Source organism: Geotrypetes seraphini, chromosome 2, assembly GCF_902459505.1.
Source record: "Geotrypetes seraphini chromosome 2, aGeoSer1.1, whole genome shotgun sequence".
NCBI classification, from domain to species: Eukaryota; Metazoa; Chordata; class Amphibia; order Gymnophiona; family Dermophiidae; genus Geotrypetes; species Geotrypetes seraphini.
Genome location: NC_047085.1, coordinates 31,138,044 through 31,165,188, shown reverse-complemented (window position 1 = coordinate 31,165,188; position 27,145 = coordinate 31,138,044). Strand labels below are relative to the sequence as shown.

Here is a 27,145-nt window from a genome sequence, read left to right as displayed (position 1 = left end):
GCAACTTCAGCAGTTGGAACCTAAGACAACACCAGGTGGACTTTAGTCTATGGCCCAGAAATATCAAAGAAGAGAAGTTAATTTAATCATGTATTTTTAATGAGAATAACTAATGGACAGATTGGATTGACAGAGTGATGGCTTATCCAATCAAGACTTTGGTTTTAAATGATTCGAAACTTGTGCAATTGTTCTCTCGTATCGAGAAGAATGATCTACATCAAGGGTTCTAAAACCTGCTGTGGGGGGAGCCCCTGTCAATCACATCTTCAGGATACCCATAATGAATATGCAAGAAAAGTCTGCATACCAAGGAGGCAGTGAATGCAAGTCAGTCTCACAAATATCCATTGTGGATATCCTAAAGTCCAGGAGGAGGGGGAATCAGTCAGGTCCCTAAGGAAATCACCGACGAACATAGACTAGATAAAACAAGATTCTATCTTATAAAAAGCACATGCATAGGGGAGGGGGAAGAAATCAATCAGGTTATGAAATCATTGATATGCACAGGACTAGATAAGCAAAATCCTGTCTTATAAAAAACATATGTAACATATGTACAAGGATACTGAAGCTTACAAAGTCCTATTTACCCCTTGCATTTTTTTATCCTACATTTTAGATCTGACCTTAACAAGACTGGAAAATGACCAGGGCTGATTGGTAGTGGTCAAATCAACCTACTGCAGTGTGTTTCAGTGCCACTAGAGGGTAGTATACGACTGGAAGGCAACAACTGGATTTTTATGTCTGCCTCATTTTATGAGGCAGGCATATACACATCTTTGTACCACCTGCAATGCCCTGCACCTGGTTTTGAGCCAAAACCAAGTGCAGAGCATTGCAGGTGGTATAAAGATTGATAACGGGAATGTCGACATATGAGCATATTACACTTCCCCATCCCCATTCGTGGTTTCGACACTCACGGTTTCACATATTCGAAAATTTTTTTTTTTTTTTTGGGGGGGGGGGGGTAATAAACGCCATAGTTTCGGATGTTCCCGCCTCCCTCCAGCCTTCCTCCTGGCATCCCGGCCTTAACTGGTAGTCTAGCGGGCTTTCGGGACAGGAGCAATCTTCCTACGCTCCTGTCCCGTGTAGATTGTCAATAGGAAATGGCTGCCATGAGCTCCCCTCAGTCTCGAGAGACTACGGGAACTCACGGCAGTCATTTCCTATTGGCGATCTGCACGGGGCAGGAGCATAGGAAGATCGCTCCTGCTCCGAAAGCCTGCTAGACCACCAGGTAAGGCCGGGATGCCGTGGGGAAGGCGGGGGTAGGTCAGAGCTGGACCAGAAGTTATTTGCGTTTTTTCTCCATTCGCAGTCCAGCTCTGCTCCTATCCCCCGCGAATACCGAAGGAGAAGTGTACTCCTTATCTCCGACAGCTGCACTGCTTGCCAGTTGCTTTCAGAATTCAAAATAAAGCAGTCATGATTTGTCATCAATTTCTATATGGAACGATCCCTGAATTCTTCAAGAATAAAACGTCCAAGAGCATTGCGTTCTGTAAATTCTGCCAATGCAATGACCTTTTCATGTGCAGGAGTAAAATTGTAGTATTCCCTTGTAGGGCAAATTTGGAAATGCAGTGATAGGGGGGCATTTATAAAGTTACTTAAAAACATAATTATTTGTAAATGCCTTCCTCTAAGTATTTGATTTTCTTTGTCTGCTGATTTCCTGAAAGAATTGAATCCTTCTGCCCTTATTTGTATTTGAAAGCTGTCTTAACTTTTAAATTTTATGTACGCGACAGCTTTCTAAACCGTTTTTGTGGCATATTTTTCAAAACCTTTTTTCATCTTGGACCCCCGACGAAGGTTTGTCTGAAACACGGACCTTGTCGGGTCCATTGTTCGGTAAAAAGGTTTTTATATATTTATATTTGTCACAATAAATTTCGCCTGCAACTTGTACACATCTGCAGTTCTTTTTTTGTTTGTTCCTGGTTGGTTTTTTTCTGCAGACAAGGTTGGACCTTTCCTCCCTTTTTGTTGCTCTGTGCTCGTTTTGTTAAAAACGGTATAGAAATTTTTTTAAAATAAAATAAATATGTTTACTATTGATTTACGATGTTCCAATAAGAACAGCCTTACTGGATCAGACCAAAGGCCATCAAGCCCAGTAGCCCGTTCTCATGGTGGCCAATCCAGGTCACTAGTACCTGGTCAAATCCCAAAGAGTAGCCACGTTTCATGCTACCGAGTCAGGGCAAGCAGTGGCTTCCCCCATGTCTCTCTCAATAACAGACTATGGACTTTTCCTCCAGGAACTTGTCCAAACCTTTCTTAAAACCAGCTACGCTATCTGCTCTTACCACATCCTCTGGCAACATGTTCCAGAACTTAACTATACTCAGAGTGAAAAAAATGTCCTATTTCCCAACTTTGAGTGTCCCCTAGTCTTTGCAATTTTTGACAGAGTGAAAAATTGATCCACTTGTACCCATTCTATTCCTCTCAGGATTTTGTAGACTTCAATCATATCTCCCCTCAGCCGCCTCTTTTCCTAGCTGAAGAGCCCTAACCATTTTAGTCTTTCCTTGCAGTTGTTTGTGTCCCTTTCCCCACTCCCTTTTTTTTGGGCTGTAACATATCCCTGTCATTCCTCCTCTCTTCCACTAGCGTGTGCATGTCTAGTCTCACAGCAGGGCTTTTGTTGCAGACCTGGCAGCATCACTGAAGTAGCTTTGAGCCAATGCCATGCTCTGTTGAGGCCTGAGGATGAGACAGCCCTGCTTACGGTCTATAAGGGCAAACTGGCACCTTTTTCAATGCTAAAAATGTATATAGCCAAGATCTTTTAGCAGTTCCCAGTTCTTCTCCAATCGATCCATAATACATTTGAAATGTAAAGAATCTCCCCCCCCCCAAAAAAAAAAAAAAGTCAAAGAAAAACTGACCCTAAACTGTTTCTAGGTTTTCTTCACGCCCCTCTAAATCAGGTCAGAATTTTATCATCTGCAAAGCATATTTTTTTCCTCATTCTCAGAGCAAAGTCACCAAGACACTGAAAAAGCCAGCTCCAGTCTTGGTTTGCCCGGGTGTGCGCCACTATATGGGTTCCATTTATCACCCTTCTCTGCATCTTCCAATGCCGTTTCTCATCCAGATTCACAATACTGGACACCGATTTGCTCACCACGGCCTCATCTGCTTTAAGATTCCCTAGTTCTCTGTAAGCTCTTCTGTGCACAGAGCTTAAAGTGTAATCCAAACATTTGCATTAGCAAACTTAAAAGCAAAACCTAAAAACAAAAACCACCACCACCCAAAACCCCCTCAGCAAGTTAGACTATCAGGACACCTATCACTTGTAAATTGGTATCAGAATACAGTTGCCTCAAGTCTAATACATATGTTAGGGGGGGGGGGGGGAGATGCCCTATAACAAAATTGGTCCAAAATACATTGATTGGGGGCAAGAGTGTTATAGCTGGTCCCTACCTGTCAGACTGGGGATGTAGAGGCACCCGTGGGCTAGAGCAGCGGTATCCAACCTTGGTCCTTGAGGGCCACAATCCAGTCACGTTTTTAGGATTTCCCCAATGAATCCTGCATTAGATGCATTTGCATGAACTGCTTCCATTATATACAAATCAATCTCATGCGTATTCACTGGGGCCAACCTGTGGGCTAGAGCAGGGGTGGGCAATTCCGGTCCTCGAGAGCCACAGGCAGGTCAGGTTTTCAGGATTATCTACAATGAATATGTACGAAATGGATTTGCATGCACGGCCTCCTTGAGATGCAAATCTATCTTGAGCATATTTACTGTGGATATCCCGAAAACCTGACCTGCCTGTGGCTCTCGAGGATCGGAATTGCCTAACCCTGGGCTAGAGGATGCTTTGGAGTTGGGAGCAGGGGTGGCGTACCTTTTGCTACAAGAAGCTGATGTGCCCACACAGGTGGCAGGTCAAAAGCGCGCGCTGACAAAAGGCGCGCCGAGACAACTGAGTGCAAGGCGGAAGCCCACGCCGAAGAAAAACAGTGTTTTAAGGGGCTCCGACAGTTGTCTCGGCGCGCCTTTGTCGGCGCGTGCTTTTGACTATGAACCACCCACATACAAGGCGGTGGGAATATTTGCTAAATGCTTCCATTGACATACATTTGTGTCGTGACCTCCAGTAACTAATGGATTTAGGATCATTAATGTCTTTTCCAAGCCACTGAAAAAAAGGCCTTCATAAGTACATCGAGTCACAAGTGTCAACCTCCAGAGATTAGATGCCCTTCAAACTCTGCTGCTAGTTTACGTGGCTCAGCAGTGCGTTCTCATTCCTCCGCATCAGTTCAGGCAGGACTGGGCGTAATGAGGGCTCATGGAATAGCTGCCAAGCATTTGGCTCAAAGCCGCCAACCTCACCTCACCAGTCCTCCCTCCATAAGTATACAACTGCAGGCCCCAGGGCTCTTGCCGTTATGGAACGGCCATAAACCCACAGCCAACAAATGCAGGCCAATACTCTGCTGCTACAGTCAAAGAAATATCCAGATGAATATTCAGAACCACTAGATTGGGGGGGGGGGGGGGGAAGAGTGCTAAATACCCAGAACAATCCCCACAGAACTTTTGCGTGATGGCAATAGTCAAGGAACCAGAAAAAGTAGCACTAAACATGAAGATACTGAATAGCCGATCAAAACTGGATTGTGCAACAGAGTCTGTCCATAGAAAGACAGCACCAAGGTGGCTACATTTTGCGGAAAGGCTGCATCAGGGATCAAAAATAGGTCAGTGACTGTTTTTATCTATCGATACACTAATTATATCACAGTCTATACGGGGACAAAAATCAATAATCATTTTATAAGGGCAACGCTGAAAAGTTCTCAGCCCAACCAACAAAGCCATCGGGAAAATAGGAATGAAAAAAATGGTGGGGGGAGAATAATTGTGGAACTACCGTATATACTCTAATACAAGCTGAAATTTTTAGACCAAAAGAAATGACCCAAAAAAGGTCTCGGCTTATATTCGGGTCAATGCACCCTCCCGGACCCGGTGCAGGACTCTACTTGGTCTGCCATAAGACCTGGTGATCCAGCAGTGGGCCGGGACAGGAGGGATCCCTCCCACCTCCTGTCCGACAAGTTTTACTTCCCTCCCACCTACCTTTCAATTCCCTGGTGGTCCCATGGTGAACTGAGGCAGGAGCGATCTTTTTGCACTCCTGTCCCGTGCAGATCCACTCCCTGAATGGCTGGCGTGAGTTCTCGTGGCAACCTTGCAAGTTCCCACAGTCGCTGCAAGAACTCACATCAGCCATTCAGGGAGTGGATCTCCATGGGCCAGGAGTGTAAACAGATCATTCCTGCCTCAGTTCACTATGGGACCACCAGGGAATTGAAAGGTATTGGGGGGGGCAGGAGGGAGGTAAAATGTATCACAGTTGGCAGGGACAGGCGGTGTGAGTGATCCCTCCTGTCCCAGCCCACTGCTGGACCACTAGGTCTTAAGGCAGGCCTAGCAGAGGCTTGCAGGAGAGGAGACGAGGCAGGGAAGGGAGGGGGGCTGGGTGCAGAGCAGGAGAGGCACTTGAATATTAACCTCCCCTCCAGTTTATATTCAAGTCAACCTTTTTCTTCTTTTTTTTTTTTTTGGGGGGGAAGGATACTTTGGTTTATATTCAGGTCCCCTTATATTTGAGTATATACGGTAAGTATATAACCCTGATGGAGACTGCCCCAACTTTGCTGGTTGGGCTGAGAATTTTCAGCAATTCTTTGTATATTAGTTGAGCCAGCAATTTTCCCCACCAACTTATTTCTGCTCCCACAAAAAGAGTTCCTTGTTGGTTTAGTAGCACTTTTGTTTTTTTTAGTAACCACAATATTCAACCTGCTATTTTGAAAGAAAACGAGCTATCACAAGTTACCCAGAGACTAGCTCTGACCAACCCTGGCTCCATCCATGCTCTGCTGACATAGTAACATAGTAGATGACGGCAGATAAAGACCCGAATGGTCCATTCAGTCTGCCCAACCTGATTCAATTTTTTTTTTTTTTTTCTTCTTAGCTATTTCTGGGCAAGAATCCAAAGCTTTACCCGGTACTGTGCTTGGGTTCCAACTGCCGAAATCTCTGTTAAGACTTACTCCAGCCCATCTACACCCTCCCCTGCCCATCCTCCACCAAACGGCCATACACAGACACAGACCGTGCAAGTCTGCCCAGTAACTGGCCTAGTTCAATATTTAATATTATTTTCTGATTCTAAATCTTCTGTGTTCATCCCACGCTTCTTTGAACTCAGTCACAGATTTACTCTCCACCACCTCTCTCGGGAGCGCATTCCAGGCATCCACTACCCTCTCCGTAAAGTAGAATTTCCTAACATTGCCCCTGAATCTACCACCCCTCAACCTCAAATTATGTCCTCTGGTTTTACCATTTCCCTTTCTCTGGAAAAGATTTTGTTCTACGTTAATACCCTTCAAGTATTTGAACTTCTGAATCATATCTCCCCTGTCTCTCCTTTCCTCTAGGGTATACATATTCAGGGCTTCCAGTCTATCCTCATACGTCTTCTGGCGCAAGCCTCCTATTTAAACAATATGTTTGCAAGATATCTGGTAGACAGTCTTGGCACTTTTTATCAGTTGCAATCCTCTAGCAGTCTCGCCCTGGAGGTCAGGTTCTACAAGCACAAGGCCAGCTTGATGTACTTGATCTAGGGATTTGCATTTGGGTGGGATGTGTTAAATAAATTCTAGCTAGATATAGCATTCAAGCCCAGTCAAAACATTTTCCCCACTGTGGTAGCCATCAATAAAATTTTTACATCACAAGTACGCCTGGCAGAATTCTGCGCAGTACAGAATTTTGCACAAACCTTCCATTCTGCCCCTGTCTGTCCCCTTCTTCTCCCCTGCTCAGGTCTAGCCTCTCTCCGACACCCCCCCCCCCATGAGATCAGACATATCTAAGGATCTCCAAAGGAAGCAGCAGTGGCAGCTGCTGGCTGGCAGAGGCTGCTCGCGGCCGGCCCTGCCAGGGCCTTTCCTCTTCTGCATCACTTCCTGTAGATAGATGATGCAGCAGAGGGAAGGCCCTGGCAGGGCTGGTGCCACTTCTGCTGCCGATTTCCGCAGGTATGATTTGACGCCATTTGGGGGGGGGGGGGGTAAAAGCGTGGAGAGGAAGGCACATAGATCCTGGACTGCAAGTGGTGGGAGGGGACATGAATGCTGGACCTGCAAGTAGAGGGAGAGAGATACCAGACCATGGGGAATATGGAAGCGGTTCAGGGTAGAAGTGGGGGAGGGGGAAATATGAGACAGAGATAGAGAGAGACAGAGAACCAAGGAGGGGATTCAGGGTGCAAGTGAGAGGGATGGGATTTAAAAAAAAAAAAATGAGACAGCTGGATTTGAGAGGAACAGAGGAGGCTGGAACCTAAGAAAGGAATTTCAGGCCTCAGGATAGGAGAATTCTACACAAAAACACTACAAATAAAACTTTGCAGAGTTTGAAATATTGTGCGCAGAATTCCACCAGGAGTAATCACAAGTGAAAACAAGAAGTTTTTGTTTGAATCTTACCTGAGCATCAAAGTCATGAGACATTACAGTGATACCCTACAAAAAAACAAAAACGGAGAACATGTAATCAGTTTTGCATTCCAGTTAAAAAAAAAAAAAAAAAAAGCAGCCTGATGAGGTGATTCTGTACAGGGCTTCCCAGGACAGTGACATTCTAAACATGGGAACACATTTTACTTCATGCGAGATTTAGAAAGGCTGAAAATTTGCGGTGCGTTACTGTTTTTTTAAGACCTGCTTCCCACAAAGATCCCCGCTGTCAGGTTGATGAAGCACAGCCTGGGCTTCAAGCCCGTATGAGCAAAAGTGCATGAACTTTCGCCGACCCAAAGAAAGGCAATCCTTTTACTGGAAATTTTGTGCCGCGGCTCAAAGCAAAACAACCTGCCTTCCCCATGCAGTAACAACTACAGCTCTAGACTGTCTGGAAAAAAAGAAGGAGAGGCCACTTGTTTTTTTCCATCATGGAGTATGCTTACTTACTGTTTTGCATATGGGTTACGTGAACTACAGTATAATCTCGTTATAACGGACTTCAAGGGACCTGGCAAAACAGTCCGTTATATCCTGAGTTGCATTTTTTTCAAAACTTTATTTAGGTCAACTTGAAACAATGAACAACAGTCACTGAACAAGCAACATCAATAACAAAACTCAGCAAAACAATGGTATGGCATGAAATAATTGCAAAACCAGAACACTAAAAGATGTTCTAAAGCATTATGTCATACTGTACTGGAAAGAAAAATACTCTGTCATTTTCTTCTGGGCTGCATTTTGATATTATATCACCGGCACGCCACGCGCCTGTGTAGGCGGAGCCTGCATGTCCATTATAGCCGAACAAAACTACAGCTAAAAGTGACTCTGGGGACCAAATTGGTTATCCGCTATATGCGGTGCTTTTCTGCATGTTTGTAAAGGCATATAGCGTCTATAGCGGCCGGGACCAGTGAAGCTCGTCCGCTATAGACGATATTCCGTTATAAGTGAGTCCGTTATAACGAGATTATACTGTATTGCCAACTCTTATCTATTTCACTTGACACCGTACTACTTTGATGTTATTTTGCCAGCCGATTTGCTTTACAGAAGCTGAAATTATAGCATACAAGTTTTGCAAGGAAAAGCAGACGCGTGAATAACAGGCTCAGGTTCGGAACAGTTTAAGTAATTTGCCCACTAAAAATTCAAACAGCTTTAATATCTATCAAAGTTATGATGAAAGACCTACAGTAATGGCCTCTGGCAGTGGTGCACCGCTTTGGTGCTCAGGCCTCAAACAGAACAACTGCAGTTTTGCTTAAAACCAGGATTATCTGAATCTCAATTTCCAGCCCTATGACCCAGGAACATCCAAGTTTCAGAATGGTGAATATATAGGACTGCTTAAATATATTTTACCTATTTTCAAAAATTCTAGACCACAGTTCTTCAACCGCCGGTCCGCAAAAAATTTCTGTTGGTCCGCGTAGGCCGGCGAGATCAATTCGGCAGTTAAATTTCCTGCCGACTGCGGTTCCTGCTCACTAATGTTCCTCCCAGCCTCAGGCGATTAAGATAGAGAGGGAAGGCCCCGACGTCGGCGGCCTGAGTCTCGCCTGTTCGGAAACAGGAAGTTGAAACAAAATAGGCGGGACTCAGAGAGTAAAGGTCCCGACGTGGCAGCCTGTCTTGATCGCTGCCCCTGCCGAGTTGCTGAAGAGGGCCGCAGAGAGAGCTGCAGATTCAGGTGGAGGGAGATGGTCAGCGTGTGCGAGCAAGATCCTGGGGAGCCTTCACAGTGACTTCCTCCCCTCCCCCCAGCTCTCCTATTTGCCAGGGCAGTGATTTACCGGCAACTTCCTGCAGGCAAGTACTGAGAACTGCTGGAAGGGGAGACAGCCAGTGTAGGAGGCAGGGAAGCTGCTGGATAAAGGGAGAGCTGTTACTGGACTTGGAGAGAGTTAGAAGGAGAGATGCTGCTGGGAGGGGAGGAGGGAAAGGGATGGGAAGAGAAGAGAGTTAATGTTGGATAGAGGGAGGAGGGAAGGAAGAAGAAGGAGAGATGCTGCTGGAAGGGGAGGAGGGAAAGGGATGGGAAGAGAGTTAATGTTGGATAGAGGGAGGAGGGAAGGGAGAAGGAAAAAAGGAAGGAGGGAAGGGAGAAAGAAAAAAGGAAGGAAATAGCTGGCAGGGAGATTACAGGAGGGGAAGGGGGTCAGGGTGGAATGGAGAGATCAGATGAGGGAAAGGGGAGAGAGAGGAATGAGAAAGTAGAGAGAAATGAGAGAGGGATAAAGATGCTAGATCTGGTGTAGGAGAGATAAAAATGAAGAAGGCAGTGAAGCTGGAATGAATGATGTCAAAAAGGAGAGGAGGAACAGGCTGGATGGACAGGGAAGAGGGGCATAGAAATAAGTCAGATACATATGGAAGGGGGAGAGGGCAGACATTGGATGGAATGGGCAGATGCTGGAAGGAAAAGAGTGAAAAGAAGATGAAAGCAGAAACCAGAGACAACAAAAGGTAGAAAAAAAATAATTTTATTTCTATTTTGTCATTAGAATATATCAGATTTGAAATATATCCTGCTAGAGACATAACTGGGGACTGCAGTATTCTGTTAGCATGATATTTCTATGTAGCATTCTATAATAACTTGGCTTGTTCAGTTTTCTTGATAGTAGAGGGGATATATGTGAAGGGGAGGGGAGACAGGGGTTTTGTTGGTCCGTGCTCTGTATATTTGTATTTATAAAATCACAATTGTTCAGAATATTGTTTCTTTTTATACTTTAATAAAATACGTTCAATATAAAATCATAATTGCGGCTTGTGCAGATGGGATCAGATGGTTTGCGGGGACCGAGCTCGTGGAGATGGGGCGTAAACGGGGTTTTAAAATTTTAGTCCTAGTAGTTTGCCGGTCCACAAAATAATTCTTTTATTTCTGCCGATCCACGGGTGTAAAAAGGTTGAAGAACACTGTTCTAGACTACTTAAGCCTAAGCGGTTTCCATACAAAACATATATAATATGGGGGGAGGGGGACGATTGCTGTTTATTCTGTTGCTATGTTCAACTTGATGTATTATTGTTGCAAAAACTTTAATAAAAATATCAAAACATAGAAACAGAAAAATGATCAATAAAAATATCAAAAATAGAAACATAGAAAAATGGTAGATAAAGGCCAAACGGCCCTTCCAGTCTCTCATCTGCATCCACTATCTCCTCCTCTCCCTATTGGCTAAGGCTCTTAACATTTGCATCTCCTCTTCCTATAGGCTAAGGCTCCTTACACCTGCATTGTGAGGTCATAGAGCTGCCCATCCACAGTAACTATTATCTCTTTCTCTCTCTGAGAGATCCCATGTGCCTATCCCAGGCCCTCTTGAATTCAGACACAGTCTCTGTCTCCACCACCTCTTCCGGGAGACTGTTCCATGCATCTACCACCCTTTCTGTAAAAAAGTATTTCCTTAAATTACTCTGGAGCCTATCACCTCTTAACTTCATCCTTTGCCATTGACTCATGCCTAAGTCCTAGCGATTTGATGAATTGCGGATCTAAAAAAACAAAAAAAAAACAACAAAAAAACAAACAAACAAACCCAATAGTCGTGCTAGTACGAAAAAGTCCTCCAGCATCATCCCCATGGTTGTTTTCAACGTGTCCAGCCATCTGATTGCAGCTCACCCTCTTCACCTCGTTCCTTAGATCTTCCCAAATATGATTTTTATTTATTTATTTATTTAATTTTCTATACCGTTCTCCCAAGGGAGCTCAGAACGGTTTACATGCATTTATTCAGGAACTCAAGCAGTTTTTCCCTCTCTGTCCTGGCGGGCTCACAATCTAACGTACCTGGGGCAGTGGGGGGGATTAAGTGACTTGCCCAGGGTCACAAGGAGCAGCGTGGGTTTGAACCCACAACCTCAGGGTGCTGAGGCTCTAGCTTTAACCACTGCGCCAAAATAGGGCACTACCAGTGCCAGAATTGAACGAATTAAAACGAATTGAACGAATTAAAACGAAAAAAGTGTAACTGGTGCCTGGATTTGCTATACCCCCTCTGTGGTACACCCAAACCAGGTACTCTGTCCCTAGTGACCTCACAAACAGGTCAACATTAAAAGTGATTTATCCAGTCAGAAACAGCTCATGGCCCGATTAAAAATAACTTGTTTGGTGCCATCTGCTGGACATTCAGTGGCAGTTAACCAGTTACTGCTGCTGAAAATCATCACAAACCAGTCTGGCATAGTGGTTAAAGCTACAGCCTCAGCACCCGAAGGTTGTGGGTTCAAACCCCACTCTGCTCCTTGCTACTCTGGGGGGAGTCACTTAATTCTCCACTGCCCCAGGTACACTTGTGAGCCCACCGGGACAGATAGGGAAAATGCTTGAACTGCCCGTGTGTAAATTTTTAAGTCTGGTGGTAAAACTACAAACATCCCAGAAATGAGACAGTCGTTGACCAAGTGAGGACCCCGGTGATGCAGGATCGTTGAATCACGATCAGAGAACTTGCAGACGAGGCAAGCATCAGCGTTGGATCTGTTCATTCCATTTTGACTGAGGATCTGGGCTTCAGAATTTCAGCGAAGTTCGTGCCAAAGCTGCTAACTCCGTTTGGAGATCACACAGGGCATACTGGAAACTGTGAACAGTGATCCCAACTTCCTCAGCACGGTTCATAGACAGTAACGCGGAAGACAAAGGCGCGCGCCGACAACTGAGCGCAAGACGGAGGCGCGCGCCGAAGAAAAAGACTGTTTTTAGGGGCTGCGAGAGGGGGGGTTTGTTGGGGAGCCCCCCCTTTACTTAATACATATCGCAGCGGCGTTGTGGGGGGTTTTAACCCCCCACATTTTAGTGAAAACGTAACTTTTTGCCTAAAAACAGGGAAAAAGTTAAGTTTTCAGTAAAATGTGGGGGGTTACAACCCCCCACAACGCCCCAACAACGCGGCACGATCTGTATTAAGTAAAGTGGGGGGGTTCCCCCCACACACCCCGTCGTAGCCCCTAAAAACAGTCTTTCTTCGGCGCGCGCCTCCGCACTGCGCTCAGTTGTCTGCTCGCGCCTTTGTCCCGGCGCGCTTTTGACCTGACACCCCTCAGCACAGTGATCACTGGCGATGAGTCCTGGGTTTATGAGTATGACCCAGAAACCAAGTTGATGTCATCACAATGGAAGTATTCAACATCCCCGAGGCCAAAAAAAAGCAAGGCAGGTCCGCAGCAATCCGTCTTCTTTGACTCCAGTGGCGCGATTCATCACGAGTACACACCACACGGCACAACCATCACCAAGGGGTACTACAAAGAGGTTCTGCGTTGCCTTTGTTTTTTTTTTTTTCCATTATTTTTTATTTTCAAATTTTACATAAAGTGTACAAAATATTAAAATACAATTGATAAATACATAGTATCACTTTTATATCTAACACATTATATATCTAAATTTGATTTTCCCCCTCACCCTCCCCCCACCCTTTTATTACTTTAATATATAATATTTTTAATTTTCAAATTTTATAGAAAGTGTACAACATGTTAGAATACAATTGATGAATATTCAATAACATTTTTATATCTAATACAATATATTCTAAATAAATTTTATCCCCTTCTGCGTTGCCTTTGTAACGCTGAGAGGCGCAAACGGCAGGCCCTGTGGGTAGCGGGCAATTGGCAGCTCCTCCACGATAAAGCAACTGCCCATTCTTCACATTTTGATACTGAGTTCCTGGCCAAACGCAACACACCTGTGATTCCTCGGGCTCCCTACTCCCCCGACATGGCTCCGTGCGACTTCTGGCTTTCCCCCCCCCCCCAAGCTGAAAAGGACCAGATTTCAGCCAAGAGAAGACATCATGCAGAATGCGACGAACCAGTTGCGAGCAATCTCAAGAGGCGTTCCAACGCCGCTTCCGACAGTGGCAGAACTGTTGGAAGACGTTGTGTGGCGGCCCAAGGGAACTACTTTGAAGGAGATTAGGATAAGATGGTTGTATCTGAATACGAGTATTTTGTATGAATACAGGTCCGATACTTTTTTGAACAGCCCTCGCACAAGTCCCAATCCCTTTCCCTAAACTCAAAAGCTGGTTTTTTGAGGGTATTCCGTCGGCGGAGTTGACACTTCTGCAGTTATGATTAAATTAGGCCTGATGCAGGAAGGACACAAACACAAAGAGAGACTGGATATTGGCCTTTCCATTTGCTTTTAAAAATTGTGAATAAATCTTTTGTATTGTAAGCCATTTTGGCCAGTACTGTGACAAAGATCTTTTTTCAGCATTTGAAGAAAGCATTTAAGAAGCCAACCTCGCAAGGTAACGTATGACGAATTTAACCTGTAAACTTTATATTGGTTTTAGATTCCTAGTTTGTGTCAAGTTAGGACAAAAACTTGTATTGAAAAACCTTGCACTGTAACTATGGCAAATTGCAACCTGTAAACTACTGTATTTTTCGCTCCATAAGATGCACCTGACCATAAGACGCATCCTAGATTTAGAGGAAACATAAACCATTCTGAACCAAATTCTCCCTGCCAGGCTCTGCACCCTGTCCCCTTCTAGTGGTAGGCAGGAACAGGGCACAGGGCAGGCAGGCAGGGATCCCCATCCTGAGTCAAGCAGGCAGGCAGGGCCCCCCAAAGTGCATAATCTTTCTTCTCTTCTTCACTATCCATATGCACCATTTCCTCTCCTTCCATTAAGTATCACATCTCTGTATCTTTATTCCTCCCCTTTCCAGCATTATTCCATGTCCCTGTCCCTATGCTCCCTCCTCCTTCAGCATTTCTCTGCTCCGTCTCTTTCCCTCCCCATGTCAAGCTTTATTTCCTTTCTCCTGTACTCCTCATCCCCACTCCCCACCTCGAAGCAGGCAGGGCACACCATACCCCCTCCGAACTCTCCCGCGTACCTTATTTTAGTTATTCCGACGCAGCTTGACGGGCCCGTTCCTCCATGTCCCGCCTGCCCCGGGGGCTGAGGCGAATGCAAAGGCAGTCAGAGGAGTGGTGGTGGAGGCAGCTGAGGCCTGGATGTACTGCCCAGCGCTGCCTGGTGGAAGGGAAGGAGGAGAGCAGGAAGCAGGAAGCAGGAACCAGCCGCCGCTGCTGTTGCCGTAGCCGCTCACTCTAGTCAGGACCACGTCACCATGCTGGGACTCTAAGAGGCTTCCGGTTCCGATGGCTGTTGCTCGAGCCCGGCCCGCGGGAGAGCTGCTGCTCATGTGGGAAGCAGGACTCGCTGTCTACAGCTGCCTCTCTAGCAGCAGGGCAGCACGCAAGACTGCCTGCCTGGTTGGCTGACGCGACTGCCTCTTCTTCCCTTCTCTAGCAGCAGAGCGGTGCACAATGCTGTCTGCCTAGTCCCACGCCACTACCTGCGAGAACGGAAGTAGCGCGGGACGAGGCAGGCAGCCTGCCTTGTGCTCCGCTCTGCCGCTAGAGGCAACCACGTCCAGTGAGGGAGGGCACCAGAATTAAAATAAGGTAACCGGGGTGCGGGGGTGGTTTGGGTATTCACTCCTTAAGACGCACCCTTATTTTCACCGATTTTTTTTTTTTGGGGGGGGGGAAGGAAGTGCATCTTATGGAGTAAAAAATACTGTATATGTTAGCCTGCAACCTGTTCTGAGCTCCTTGGGAAGGATGGGATAGAAAACTGTGGGAGTGTGTGGCGCAGGGGTTCGAGCTACCGCCTCAGCACCCTGAGGCTATGGGGTTCAAATCCCTCACTGCTCCTTGTGACCCTGGGCAAATCACTTAATCCTCTCAGTGTCCCAGGCACGCTAGAGAGGGAAATATGATAAAAGTACCTGAATGTAAACCACTTAGGATATAAGTGGCATATAAATAATTAAATGTTTAGTACTCAACCACCCAAGTTTAGTGGACCCATCAGGATGAATAAAATCAGTTCTATCTTTATGTGGCGTTACCTATGCAGTTAAGTTCTGACTTAACCATAAGAGATTGGCTACATCAACCTAGATATCCAGTGCCGGTGCCCGACACAGCTGGGTATTGGCCACCTGGGAGCAGCAGAGGTGACTAAAAAAAATGTTCCCCGCCTCTGGCTTAATATCAGTCGAGGGTTAAGCGACTTGCCCAGGATCACAAGGAGTTTCAGTGGGAAACAAAAAAAACCCAGTTCTTGTTCTCCGCCTACTCCACTAAACTATCCAGCTACTCCTCCACTTCTAAATTGGAATGAACATCCTGGGACTGTCTGCCAAGTCTCTTCCCTGAAGAAGCCCTTTCTGGAAACATCAATCGCTCCTCCTAAACTTACTTGCTCCACTTCATCACTGACGCTGAAACCGTGGATTGAAGACAAAGTTTTATTTTATTTTTCTTTCCAGCTTATGATTTATCTTTAATCTTATCTATTGTTTTGCCTTTTGTCTTTGTTTTGTTCTATTTCTATCATTTAAATTTCTCCAGAATTCTACTGTTCAACGGCTCCCCCTTCTGCTTCTATTCCTTTCTCTCCTCTCTTCTACCTTCCAAAGTATTTAGATCAATGCTGTCTTGTTAAAATGTTTATTTTATTTTTATTTTTCCTCTAACTCTACTTTTCACTTCTCTATTACCCTCCAGGTACTTTAGTTAGATTGTGAGCCTTCGGGACAGTAAGGGAATTTTTCAAGTACCTTTCTTATTTCTAATCTTAATGTATATTTTCTGTAAACCGCTTAGAACCTAACGGATGTAGCGGTATATAAGAAATAAATTACATTACATTACATTCCTGTATGGAAAAAAAAACGCCTACTTCGGAAACTGAAGAACCATGGGGTGGAAGGAGACGTACATAGATGGATGGGAAACTGGTTAGGAAACAGAGGGTAGGAGTGAAGGGCCACTACTCGGACTGGAGGAGGGTCACGAGTGGTGTCCCGCAGGGCTCGGTGCTATTTAATATATTTATAAAATGATCTAGAAACAGGGACGAAGTGCGAGATAATAAAATTTGCGGACGACACCAAACTATTTAGTGGAGCTCCGACTAAAGAGCACTGCGAAGAATCGCAAAGGGACTTGAACAAAACTAGGGGAATGGGCGACGAGATGGCACATGAAGTTCAATGTTGAGAAATGTAAAGTACTATTTGTGGGAAGCAGAAACCCGAGGTACAGGCTATACGATGAGAGGGATGGTATTGAAGGAGAGTACCCAAGAAAGGGACTTGGGGGTAATGGTGGACATGACAATGAAGCCGACAGCACAGTGCACAGTGGCTACAAAGAGAGCGAATAGAATACTAGGTATAATCAAGAAGGTTATTACAACCAGAACGAAAGAAGTTAGCCTGCCGTTGTATCGGCAGGAGTACTGCGTCCAATATTGGTCGCCGTACCTTAAGAAGGATATGGCGTTACTCGAGAGGGTTCAGAGGAGAGCGACACGTCTGATAAAACGTATGGAAAACCTTTCATATGCTGAGAGATTGGAGAAACTGGGACTCTTTTCCCTGGAGAAGAGGAGACTTAGAGGGGATATGATAGAGACTTACAAGATCATGAAGGGCATAGAGAGAGTAGAGAGAGAGAGAAAGGGAGACAGAGAGAAATAGAGAGAGAAAGAAAGAGACACAGAAATAGAGAGAGAGAGATAGAGAAAGATTGGAGAAACTGGGACTCTTTTCCCTGGAGAAGAGGAGACTTAGAGGGGATATGATAGACTTACAAGATCATGAAGGGCATAGAGAGAGTAGAGAGGGAGAGAGAGAGAGAAATAGAGAGAAATAGAGAGAGAAAGAAAGAGACACAGAAATAGAGAGAGAGAGAGAGAGAGATAGAGAAAGATTGGAGAAACTGGGACTCTTTTCCCTGGAGAAGAGGAGACTTAGAGGGGATATGATAGAGACTTACAAGATCATGAAGGGCATAGAGAGAGTAGAGAGGGAGAGAGAGAGAGAAAGGGAGACAGAGAGAAATAGAGAGAGAAAGAAAGAGACACAGAAATAGAGAGAGAGAGATAGAGAAAGATTGGAGAAACTGGGACTCTTTTCCCTGGAGAAGAGGAGACTTAGAGGAGATATGATAGAGACTTACAAGATCATGAAGGGCATAGAGAGAGTAGAGAGGGACAGATTCTTCAAACTTTCAAAAAATAAAAGAACAAGAGGGCATACGGAAAAGTTGAAAGGGGACAGATTCAAAATGAATGCTAGGAAGTTCTTTTCCCAACGTGTGGTGGACACCTGGAATGCGCTTCCTGAGAGTGTAATAGGGCAGAGTACGGTACTGGGGTTCAAGAAAGGATTGGACAATTTCCTGCTTGAAAGGGGGATAGAGGGGTATAGATAGAGGATTACTGCACAGGTCCTGGACCTGCTGGGCCCGATGGACCTCAGGTCTGACCCAGCGGAGGCATTGCTTATGTTCTTATGGGAGAGGAGGAGATAGTGATGTTATGGATGGACCATTTGGCCTTTATCTGCCATCATGTTTCTAGGTTTCTATAACCATAAAGCTCTATGACATCACAATGCAGGTGCAAAGAGCCTTAGCCTATAGGAAGAGGAGATGCAAATGTTAAGAGCTTTAGCCAATGCGCTTCCAGAGAGCGTAATAGGGCAGAGTACAGTACTGGGGTTCAAGAAAGGACTGGACAATTTCCTGCTGGAAAAGGGAATAGAAGGGTATAGATAGAGGATTACTGCACAGATCCTGGACCTGTTGGGCCGCCACGTGAGCGGGCTGCTGGGCACGATGGACCTCAGGTCTAACCCAGTGGAGGCTTTGCTTATGTTCTCAAACCTGAGATTTCTGAACTACTCCTACTACTAATCATCACTTATATAGTGCTGAAAAGCGTACGCAGCGCTGTACATTTTGACATTTATAGATGGTCCCTGCTTCGAAGAACTTACAATCCGACTTGGGACAGACAGATGCGACATGTAGGATTAGGGAGGCAGAACCCAAGGCGAGAGGAGTTAGGAGTCAAAAAAGCAGTCTCGAAGAGGTGGGCTTTTAACTGGACCTTGAACACCGCCAGAGACGGAGCCCGCCGTCGGGATTCGGGCAGTTTGTTCCGAGCATATGGTGCAGCAAGGCAGAAGGGACGCGTCTGGAGTTTACAGTTGAAGAGAAGGGCACAGAGAGGAGGAACTTACCAGCTGAGCTCATGGGGGGGGGGGGGAGGAGGGAGGAATAATCAGAGGAGGAGATAAGTGAAGAGAGATAGTGAGGGGCAGCTGAGCGAGTTTATTTGTAAGTCAGTATATCCTCTTATTTGTCTTTATTTGTAAGTCAGTATATCCTCTTATTTGTCTTTCTGAAAGCGTGGAAGCTTATTTTCTAGAGCTGGATTCCCTCCAGGGAATTACCACCAACTTCTTAGGCTTATTACATGCATGGAAAGAAGTTGGCAGCAAACCAATGTGGAACTGTATAATGAACTTGGAATATATGTTAGTTTCAAGTTTATCAAAAATTTGATAAAATGTTAATCATAACTAAGCGTTATAGAGTAAAAATTTTTTTAAAAAGGGGTCCAATTAAACTACTAATAACATAACTTTATTTACATGAAACAATAGGTTAGTGGGGAGAAATACAATTTGAAATAAAGAAAGAACAACATGGGGAAAGGGAAAAATCAATTTTAGTATAGAAAATAAGCTTAGATCAATTAACAGTTGTATGCGTCTTTAAATAAAAAGCTTTTGAGGCCACCCTTGAATTTATCTACATTCTGTTTGGACCATAAATATAATGGTAAAGAATTCCATATTGTTGGAGCAATCGTTGCGAAAGAAGAAGCCCTACGGCAGTGGTTCTTAACCTTGTTGGAGGTACTGAACCCCACCAGTTTCATATGCGTGTTCACCGAACCCTTCTTTATTCCCTTAGTTTTGCCGGAGCTAGACTAGAATTACTCAACTTGGCATTGCAAATCATGCAATTAGGACGCTGACTCCCATCACGTTCCGTTATACATGTGAATCCATATTGTACATATCCGTCCGACCACTTTCGTATTTTGCTCGACATAGTTAGTAAGGGATTAAAATATTAAGATAGGTATCACACGACGTACCATCATAACAGTTACAATTTGACTACTGTGCGCATCAAATCCCCTGCAGCACAGATAGGCCAAGCGATGTTGCGTGATCACCTGCAGCCAATTATGGACAAGAGGGGCGTATCATCTCGAATCATAAGCGCTTCGGTCACGTTCAATCATCTATCAGTTAAATCACAAATTTTGATCAGGAATTGATTGATGTATTAGTTACAGATTGATAGATCAAGAAACCGAGTACACGATCAGTCTTGATCAAAATCACTGAATAACTGATAGATGATTGAACGTGACCGAAGCGCTATATGAGTCGGAGGTGTGTTTTGACCTCCGCCGAACCCACGAGACTGACTCACCGAACCCCTGGGGTTCGGTCGAACCCAGGTTAAGAACCACTGCCCTACGGGTACTAATGATTTTTAGGTATGGGAAATGAAGAAGATGCTGATCTTAAGGTTCTCGGGGGGGATTATGTGGAATCAGGTATTTATGGATAAAAGTAGGTTCCTTGGTTTTCATTGTTTTATAGGAGATTAAAGCTAAGTTTCAGAGTTTCTGTAAAGATCTGAAGATAGTTTGAACTTTCCGTTTCCTCTTCGTCTTATCTCCCAAAACGAACTTGTTTCTTAGATAGCAGGTTATGGATGTTCCCAGATATTTTGAGTCCTCTGATGGAGAAAAAGATCTGCGGCTTCCTTGGAAAATATTACTTAAAAAAACTTTACTAATGAGATTTTTCCTGATCCTAAGCAGCTTAAGTTTTTCTGAAAAACCACGGCTTCTCTGGCTGGGAAGGACAATTATGAATGCTCGAATCATGAGCCACGAGAGGGATTTAATACTGCTCCGTTGGCCTGGTTTCTTTCATTTTCAGAGCACTATTAGTGAAAAAGATACCCTCCCTCTTATTGTGGGTATATTACAAGCTGTGCTTGACTTTTGATTTCCTCTCACGGGAATTAAGCTCTTTATTTATATTAACGAACAAGGTTTATACAAAAATATTTAAAATGTTTTAATTTTTTTAGTACAGTGCTCCCCCGCAAATTTCGCGGTCCCAGTCTTTTGCGGTATTTTCCGACAGTGAATGACCGGGCCGGAGAGAGCAGCTGGAGCACCGGAGAGTGAAGGAAATCACTCGCTGTATGCTCCGACCGCCTCTTCCTGTACTAAAGTCTGGCCTTACCAATTAGGAGCTGCGTGTCAAATGGTTATTAACACTGCTGGTGTCATACCTTAGGATTTATATTTCCTACCACTGTGAGTGTTGTATTGTCCCTGCCCCAGCCGCACAAGCCTTGAACACTTATGATTTTAAAGTGTCTGAGGCTTGTGCAAATGAGGACAGAGCTTAGGCATTGGTGGAATGAGGCATTATGACATCACAATCTGAGCTCTAGAATGTTGCTACTTGTGATTTTAAAGTGTCTGAGGCTTGTGCAGATGAGGACGGAGCTTAGGCATTGGTGGAATGAGGCATTATGACATCACAATCTGAGCTCTAGAATGTTGCTACTTGTGATTTTAAAGTGTCTGAGGCTTGTGCAGATGAGGACGGAGCTTAGGCATTGGTGGAATGAGGCATTATGACATCGCAATCTGAGCTCTAGAATGTTGCTACTTGTGATTTTAAAGTGTCTGAGGCTTGTGCGGTTGAGGACAGAGCTTAGGCAGGAACGGGGCAGGGACAGGGACAGGAAAAGAACCTACGAGAAGGGGAAAATGAGTTCCCACAGGGACAAAAATTTGTCCCCGTTTCATTCTCTTAAGTGTGAGCACCCATATCTACCATGTGGGTTAACTGCCGCATGGTGGATATGAGCGCACACACTATATTAGATATGGTAGATATTAAATATGGTAGATTTGGCAGTAGCTATCTGCATCAGCCCCAGAGCGTACGAAACAGGAGAGCAAATGCCAATCACTTCCAGCAGCAGCCATTGAATCACTAAAGCAAAAGATGTGCTCTGTTTTCTTACATCTTAGAAGACCACGCTTGCTCTATGTATAATATAAATGATGACACTTGGAAAGTTACAATATAATAATACAATACAATTCTTATTTGTATACTGCCAATACCTCCATGAAGTTCAGAGCAGTTTACAGAATTATGGCGATACAAATTAAAAACTAGCGTTACAACATTTAGGAATTATTAGTAACAAATTCATGAAATAGAAAGGTCTTTATTGAAACATTTACAATTAGATTGCTGGTTAATATTAATTGATAATGCTTTCCACAGTTTTGCTCCTTGATATGCCCATGTGGAGTTAAAGATGAAATTTGGAGTTCCAGAAGCTATAAGAAAAAGGAGGCTGGTTCAAAGGGCGTGGCTGCCCAAGATTTATTTTATAAAAGCTGGCCATTAGTCTGTGGGTGCTTAAAGGTATTTGAGGAGATCGATACCAGAATCGTATCATAATTCGCTACAGCTACGAGAGGTCCACTACATAAGGATCACCTCAGTGTAAACAAGATTGCCAATATACAGTGGTACCTCGGTTTATGAGTGCACCAGTTTGCGAGTGTTTTGCAAGACGAGCAAAACATTCGCAAACTTGGTGCCTTGTAAACCGAGCTTGCCTTGCAGTACGAGTGCCCTCCCCCGCGATCCGGCATCCCCCCCAGCTCGCGTTGCCCCCCTCCACCGCGATCCTACTCCCCCCCCCCCCCCCCGAGCAGTCAATGACACCCTTTACCCGACTTCGCACCAGTGCCCGAAGATCCTCCCTCTTCTGGCGCGGCCTGGGCTGGGCGGTGAGTCAGAGATCCTCCTTCTTCTGGGCTGGGCTGGACTGGCTTTGAGCATTTGCGCATGCTCAAAGCCTTCTGGTCTCGCTCTCAATCTCGGAGAGAGCGAGACCAGAAGGCTTTGAGCATGAGCAAATGCTCAAAGCCAGTCCAGCCCAGCCCAGACCAGAAGAAGGAGGAGCTCCGGGCACCGGCACTGGTGCCAAGTCGGGTAAAGGGTGTCATTGACTGCTCGGGAGGGGGGAAAGTAGGACTGCGGTGGAGGGGGGATGCCGGTTCGCAGGGGTGGGGGGGAAGCTGGATCGCGGGGAGGGGTTTGGAACAGCATCGGATTCCTCAAGGGGGGGGGGAGAATGGAGCAGCGCTGGTAGCCTCGTGGGGGGGGGGGGGTGGAGGAGGTGGAACCAATCAAAGCAGTTTCCCTTACTTCCTATGGGGAAACTTGCTTTGATATACGAGCAATTTGGTTTACGAGCATGCTTCTGGAACGAATTATGCTCGTAAACCAAGGTTCCACTGTACTAGAAAGTCTTGTGGGATGAACACAGAGAATCTAGAATCAGAAAATAGTAAATATTGAAGAACTAAGTCCAGTACTGGGCAGACTTGCACGGTCTGGGTCCATCTATGGCCTTTTGTTTGAGGATGGGCTGGGGAGGGCTTCAACGGCTGGAAGGGTGTAGATGGGCTGGAGTGAGCTTTGACGGAGACTTCAGTAGTTGGAACCTAAGAACATTACCGGACAGAGCTTTGGGTTCCTGCCCAGAAATAGCTAAGAAGCAGAAGAAAAAACTAACCAACAAATTTTTAGATTGAATCAGGTTGGGCAGACTAGATGGACCATTCGGGTCTTTATCTGGCGTCATCTACTATGTTTTTATATTTATCAGATAGTAAAGAATGACAAGGGGATAAATTTGTCCCCATATCCGCAGGGACTCAATATCCCCATCCTGTCCCCGTGAGTTTTGTCGCTCTGCCTTAACTGCACAAGCTTTGAATACTTGTGATTTTAAAATATTTGAGGCTTGTGCAGATGACGGAACGTGAAGGAATGGGGCAGGGACAGGACGGGAAAGTGAGTTCCTGCGGGGACAGGGAAAAATTTGACACCCCTCCCCCCCCCCCCCCGTGTCATTCACCATCAGATAGGGTAAGAAGGCCCCTGAAAAACTTGGAGCCACCTTCATCCAAGCAGCACATTTAGATGCATCAATGGTGATGAAGAGGAAAAAAGGGCTCTTGTACACGTGTAATTCACTAGTCAGTCCAACCCATGTATCGCTCTAGGGACCTTCATAGAGGACATGAAGCTAAGAAAATTAAACGTGCTTTTAAAGAGGACCTAAAAACTAAAGTCACTCAGAGCACATACAGTACGGGGATGGAAGTTAATGGAGCACAGGGTAGAAATATTTAGTGAATGTCAAAAGTACAAGGAGTGTTGACATGAAGTTGGAAGAGAAGGCAACCATGGATGTGGTAGATTGTTGGAATAATCTAATAGCAAAAGCAGTGGAAAACCAGGGCTGTGAAGTCGGTACTCCAAGCCTTTCAGCTCAGACTCCTAGTTTTCCTACTGTCGGAATCAGATTCCAGCTCCGAAGCCTGATCGATATTAGGTGTTTTTGTTTCACTGGTAATTATGAGAAGAGACGTTTAAATACCTACGTGGAGTAAATGCGCTTGAGTTGAGTCTCTTTCATTTGAAAGGAAGCTCTGGAACGAGAGGGCATAGGAAGAAGTTAAGAAGTGGTGGAGACAGACTTGTGTCTGAAGTCAAAAGGGCCTGGGATAGGCACGTGGGATCTCAGAGAGAAAGAGAGTGGTTACTGCGGATGGGCAGACTGGACGGGCCATTTGACCTTTATCTGCCATCATGAGGCTTTAATTACATCAGCATGTTCCATTGTCAAATAGCACTGAAGTACAATCTAAAAAAATATATAGCTCAGAAAACAGAAGTATCCTGAAACTAAAAATCAGGGGAGTGAGCAAAACATAATACAAGTACTTCCAGAGATGGAAGAGGCCAAAAACCCCACCACAGGTTGTAGACCATCTGACCTTAAGACATTCTTGTTTATTTCAGTTGTACAGAATAACTGGAATACTACAGGCTGTATTATATTGCCTAGAAATATTTAAGCATTTAATCAAATTTTAAAATTTAAAAAAAAAAAAAAAAAAAAAACTTTTAAAAAGTTATTGTGAAAGAAATGGAACACAAGCACAAGAAACTCATTCACCTCATCTTTGTCCAACAGGAGAGGTTTCACCTCAGTAAGGCCGAGATTCAAATCTTGCATTCCTTCAGCCATTGCAGCTGTCATCTGCAAAACAAAAAAGGAGACAAATTCATTCATTTGTGCTGTTCTTGGTTTTCTTTTACTGTGCATGTTCGTATTGTATGCTGCTTAGTTGTAAGCAGAATATAAGGGTGAAAAATTAACAAGTTGTAACATCAGTGTTGGCAGTAACCACCAGTGCTGCAGAAAAATACTGTAAAGAAGTCACAGGCATTGACCTAGTGTTACTGCAAATTGTAGGACCTAAGCTCTAGAATAGAGAATGACACAGGGACAAATTTTACCCCGTTCCCGCAGAAACTCAATTTCCCTGTCCCAATCCTGTAAGCTCTGCCTTAACTGCACAAGCCTCGAACACTTATGATGTTAAAACTGTTTGAGGCTTGCGCAGAGCTTAGGCATTGGTGGAATGAGGCATTATGACATCACAATCTGAGCTCTAGAACAGTGGTTCCCAACCCTGTCCTGGAGGACCTCCAGGCCAATCAGGTTTTTGGGATAGCCCTAATGAATATGCATGGGGCAGATTTGCATGCCTGTCACCTCCATTATATGCAAATCTCTCAGCCAGGTGGTCCTCCAGGACAGGGTTGGGAACCACTGCTCTAGAATGTTGCTACTTATGATGTTAAAGTGTTTGAGGCTTGTGCAGATGAGGACAGAGCTTAGGCATTGGTGGAATGAGGCATTATGACATCACAATCTGAGCTCTACAATGTTGCTACTTATGATGTTAAAGTGTTTGAGGCTTGTGCAGATGAGGACAGAGCTTAGGCATTAGTGGAATGAGGCATTATGACATCACAATCTGAGCTCTACAATGTTGCTACTTATGATGTTAAAATGTTTGAGGCTTGTGCAGATGAGGACGGAGCTTAGGCATTGGTGGAATGAGGCATTATGACATCACAATCTGAGCTCTACAATGTTGCTACTTATGATGTTAAAGTGTTTGAGGCTTGTGCAGATGAGGACGGAGCTTGCAGGAACAGGGCAAACTCTTCAGGATGGGAAAATGAGTTCCCGCAGGGACAGGAAAAAAATTTGTCCCCTATGTCATTCTCTACTCTAGAGCTCATTACCTTTTAAATTGAGAATGCAAAAAAACAAAACAAAAAAAAAAAAAAAACAACAAACGCATGTGGACTTGTTAGAAGATAAATTTAAAAAACTGAAGACATCAGCCTACTGTATTTACTGCTGGAATCTTGCACAGTCACATTTATTGCATCGTGTGAAACCAATGTCATCTTTTGATTTTCGTAAATGTTGTCAAGGCTCAATTATTGCTATGCCCTGTACCTTGGAATAACTAAAACAAGGTGCAGGGCACTGCAAGTTACACAAAATACAGCCACCAAATTGATAACGGGAACATTGAAATATGTCCACGTCACCTTATCTCCAGTTGTACTTAGTGGGCAGTACAAAGTAGTGATCTGTCATCAAATTTCTGGCCCGATTCCTGAACTATTCAAGAGTAAGATGTCTCCAACTACCAACCAAAAAGATCACTGCGCTCTGAAAATTCAGTTCTATTAAAGGTAGATGTTAATCCAAAATATGTCAAGACCAGCGCAATGTGCAGGGGTAAAGTTATTGAATTCTTTTGGTAGGGCAAATACGAAAATGTGGTGATAGACGCATTTAGGAAGTTACTTAAAACTCTATTATTTGTAAATGCCTTTTGTAGGCATCGATTTCTCCCGACCGCTGACCTTCTGAGAACTTACGCACAATTGTTTATAAATGCCTTTTTAGGCTTTGATTTTTCCTAATGCTGATTTTGATGACTGTTTACTTATGTTTGTGTGTTTTATTTTGCTTTACAAATTTATCTAAGGAATATCATGTAACCCGTTTAGGAATTAGACGATTTAGAAATTTTTTTAAATAAATAAAATAAATATGAAGCCAAATTGCTTCTTTTTGTGATTTGCCGATTGTTATCTGCTGAGGATTTTTACATTGCGTGGGTTGCCAAGTACTGTAAATTTAAAAAAAAAAAAAAAAAAAACTCAAAGCCATACGATCAAACAAATTGGTGACCTATTTACTGGTACTTAACCTCGCGAGGCTCTTTACCACGTTACTCAGCTTCAGTAGATCCCTCTCTGTGGCTGCCCATAGACACGTCAAAAAAAAAAAAAAAAGGAGTGTGGAGGAGTATTTTTGAGAGGATCTCCCCAAGTCAGAATAGGGTCAAAGTCCAAAAAACAAACATCCATCCTAGAAGTATTTTTTCAATAGGAAATAAGTCAAGATATCTTGTTTGAAAATGCACGACATCAATTTGCGGCTGCCATGCAACCCATTAATAGTTTTCTGAGCAATCCCCCATTGTTACCGACAATAATAATATGCAGGAAAATGAAATTATTGAATGATATTTATGTTACCTGTATAGATAATAGTATAATATGTGGAATATCTTTTGTATGACACTGTTTTTGATTAAAAATCAATAAAGAA

At 44.3% G+C, this 27,145-nt stretch overlaps 1 protein-coding gene across 1 annotated transcript in view; it reads right to left on the bottom strand.

The window, feature by feature from the left end:
- NDRG1 (N-myc downstream regulated 1) overlaps positions 1-27,145 on the bottom strand; it is a 123,029-nt gene that overhangs the window by 71,061 nt on the left and 24,823 nt on the right. Inside the window, exons 2-3 of the mRNA XM_033933256.1 lie at positions 24,614-24,697; positions 7,558-7,593 (exon numbers count right to left, since the gene is read on the bottom strand). Of these exons, the coding sequence (XP_033789147.1) occupies positions 7,558-7,593; positions 24,614-24,697 (120 nt within the window). The remainder of the gene's footprint in view (positions 1-7,557; positions 7,594-24,613; positions 24,698-27,145) is intronic.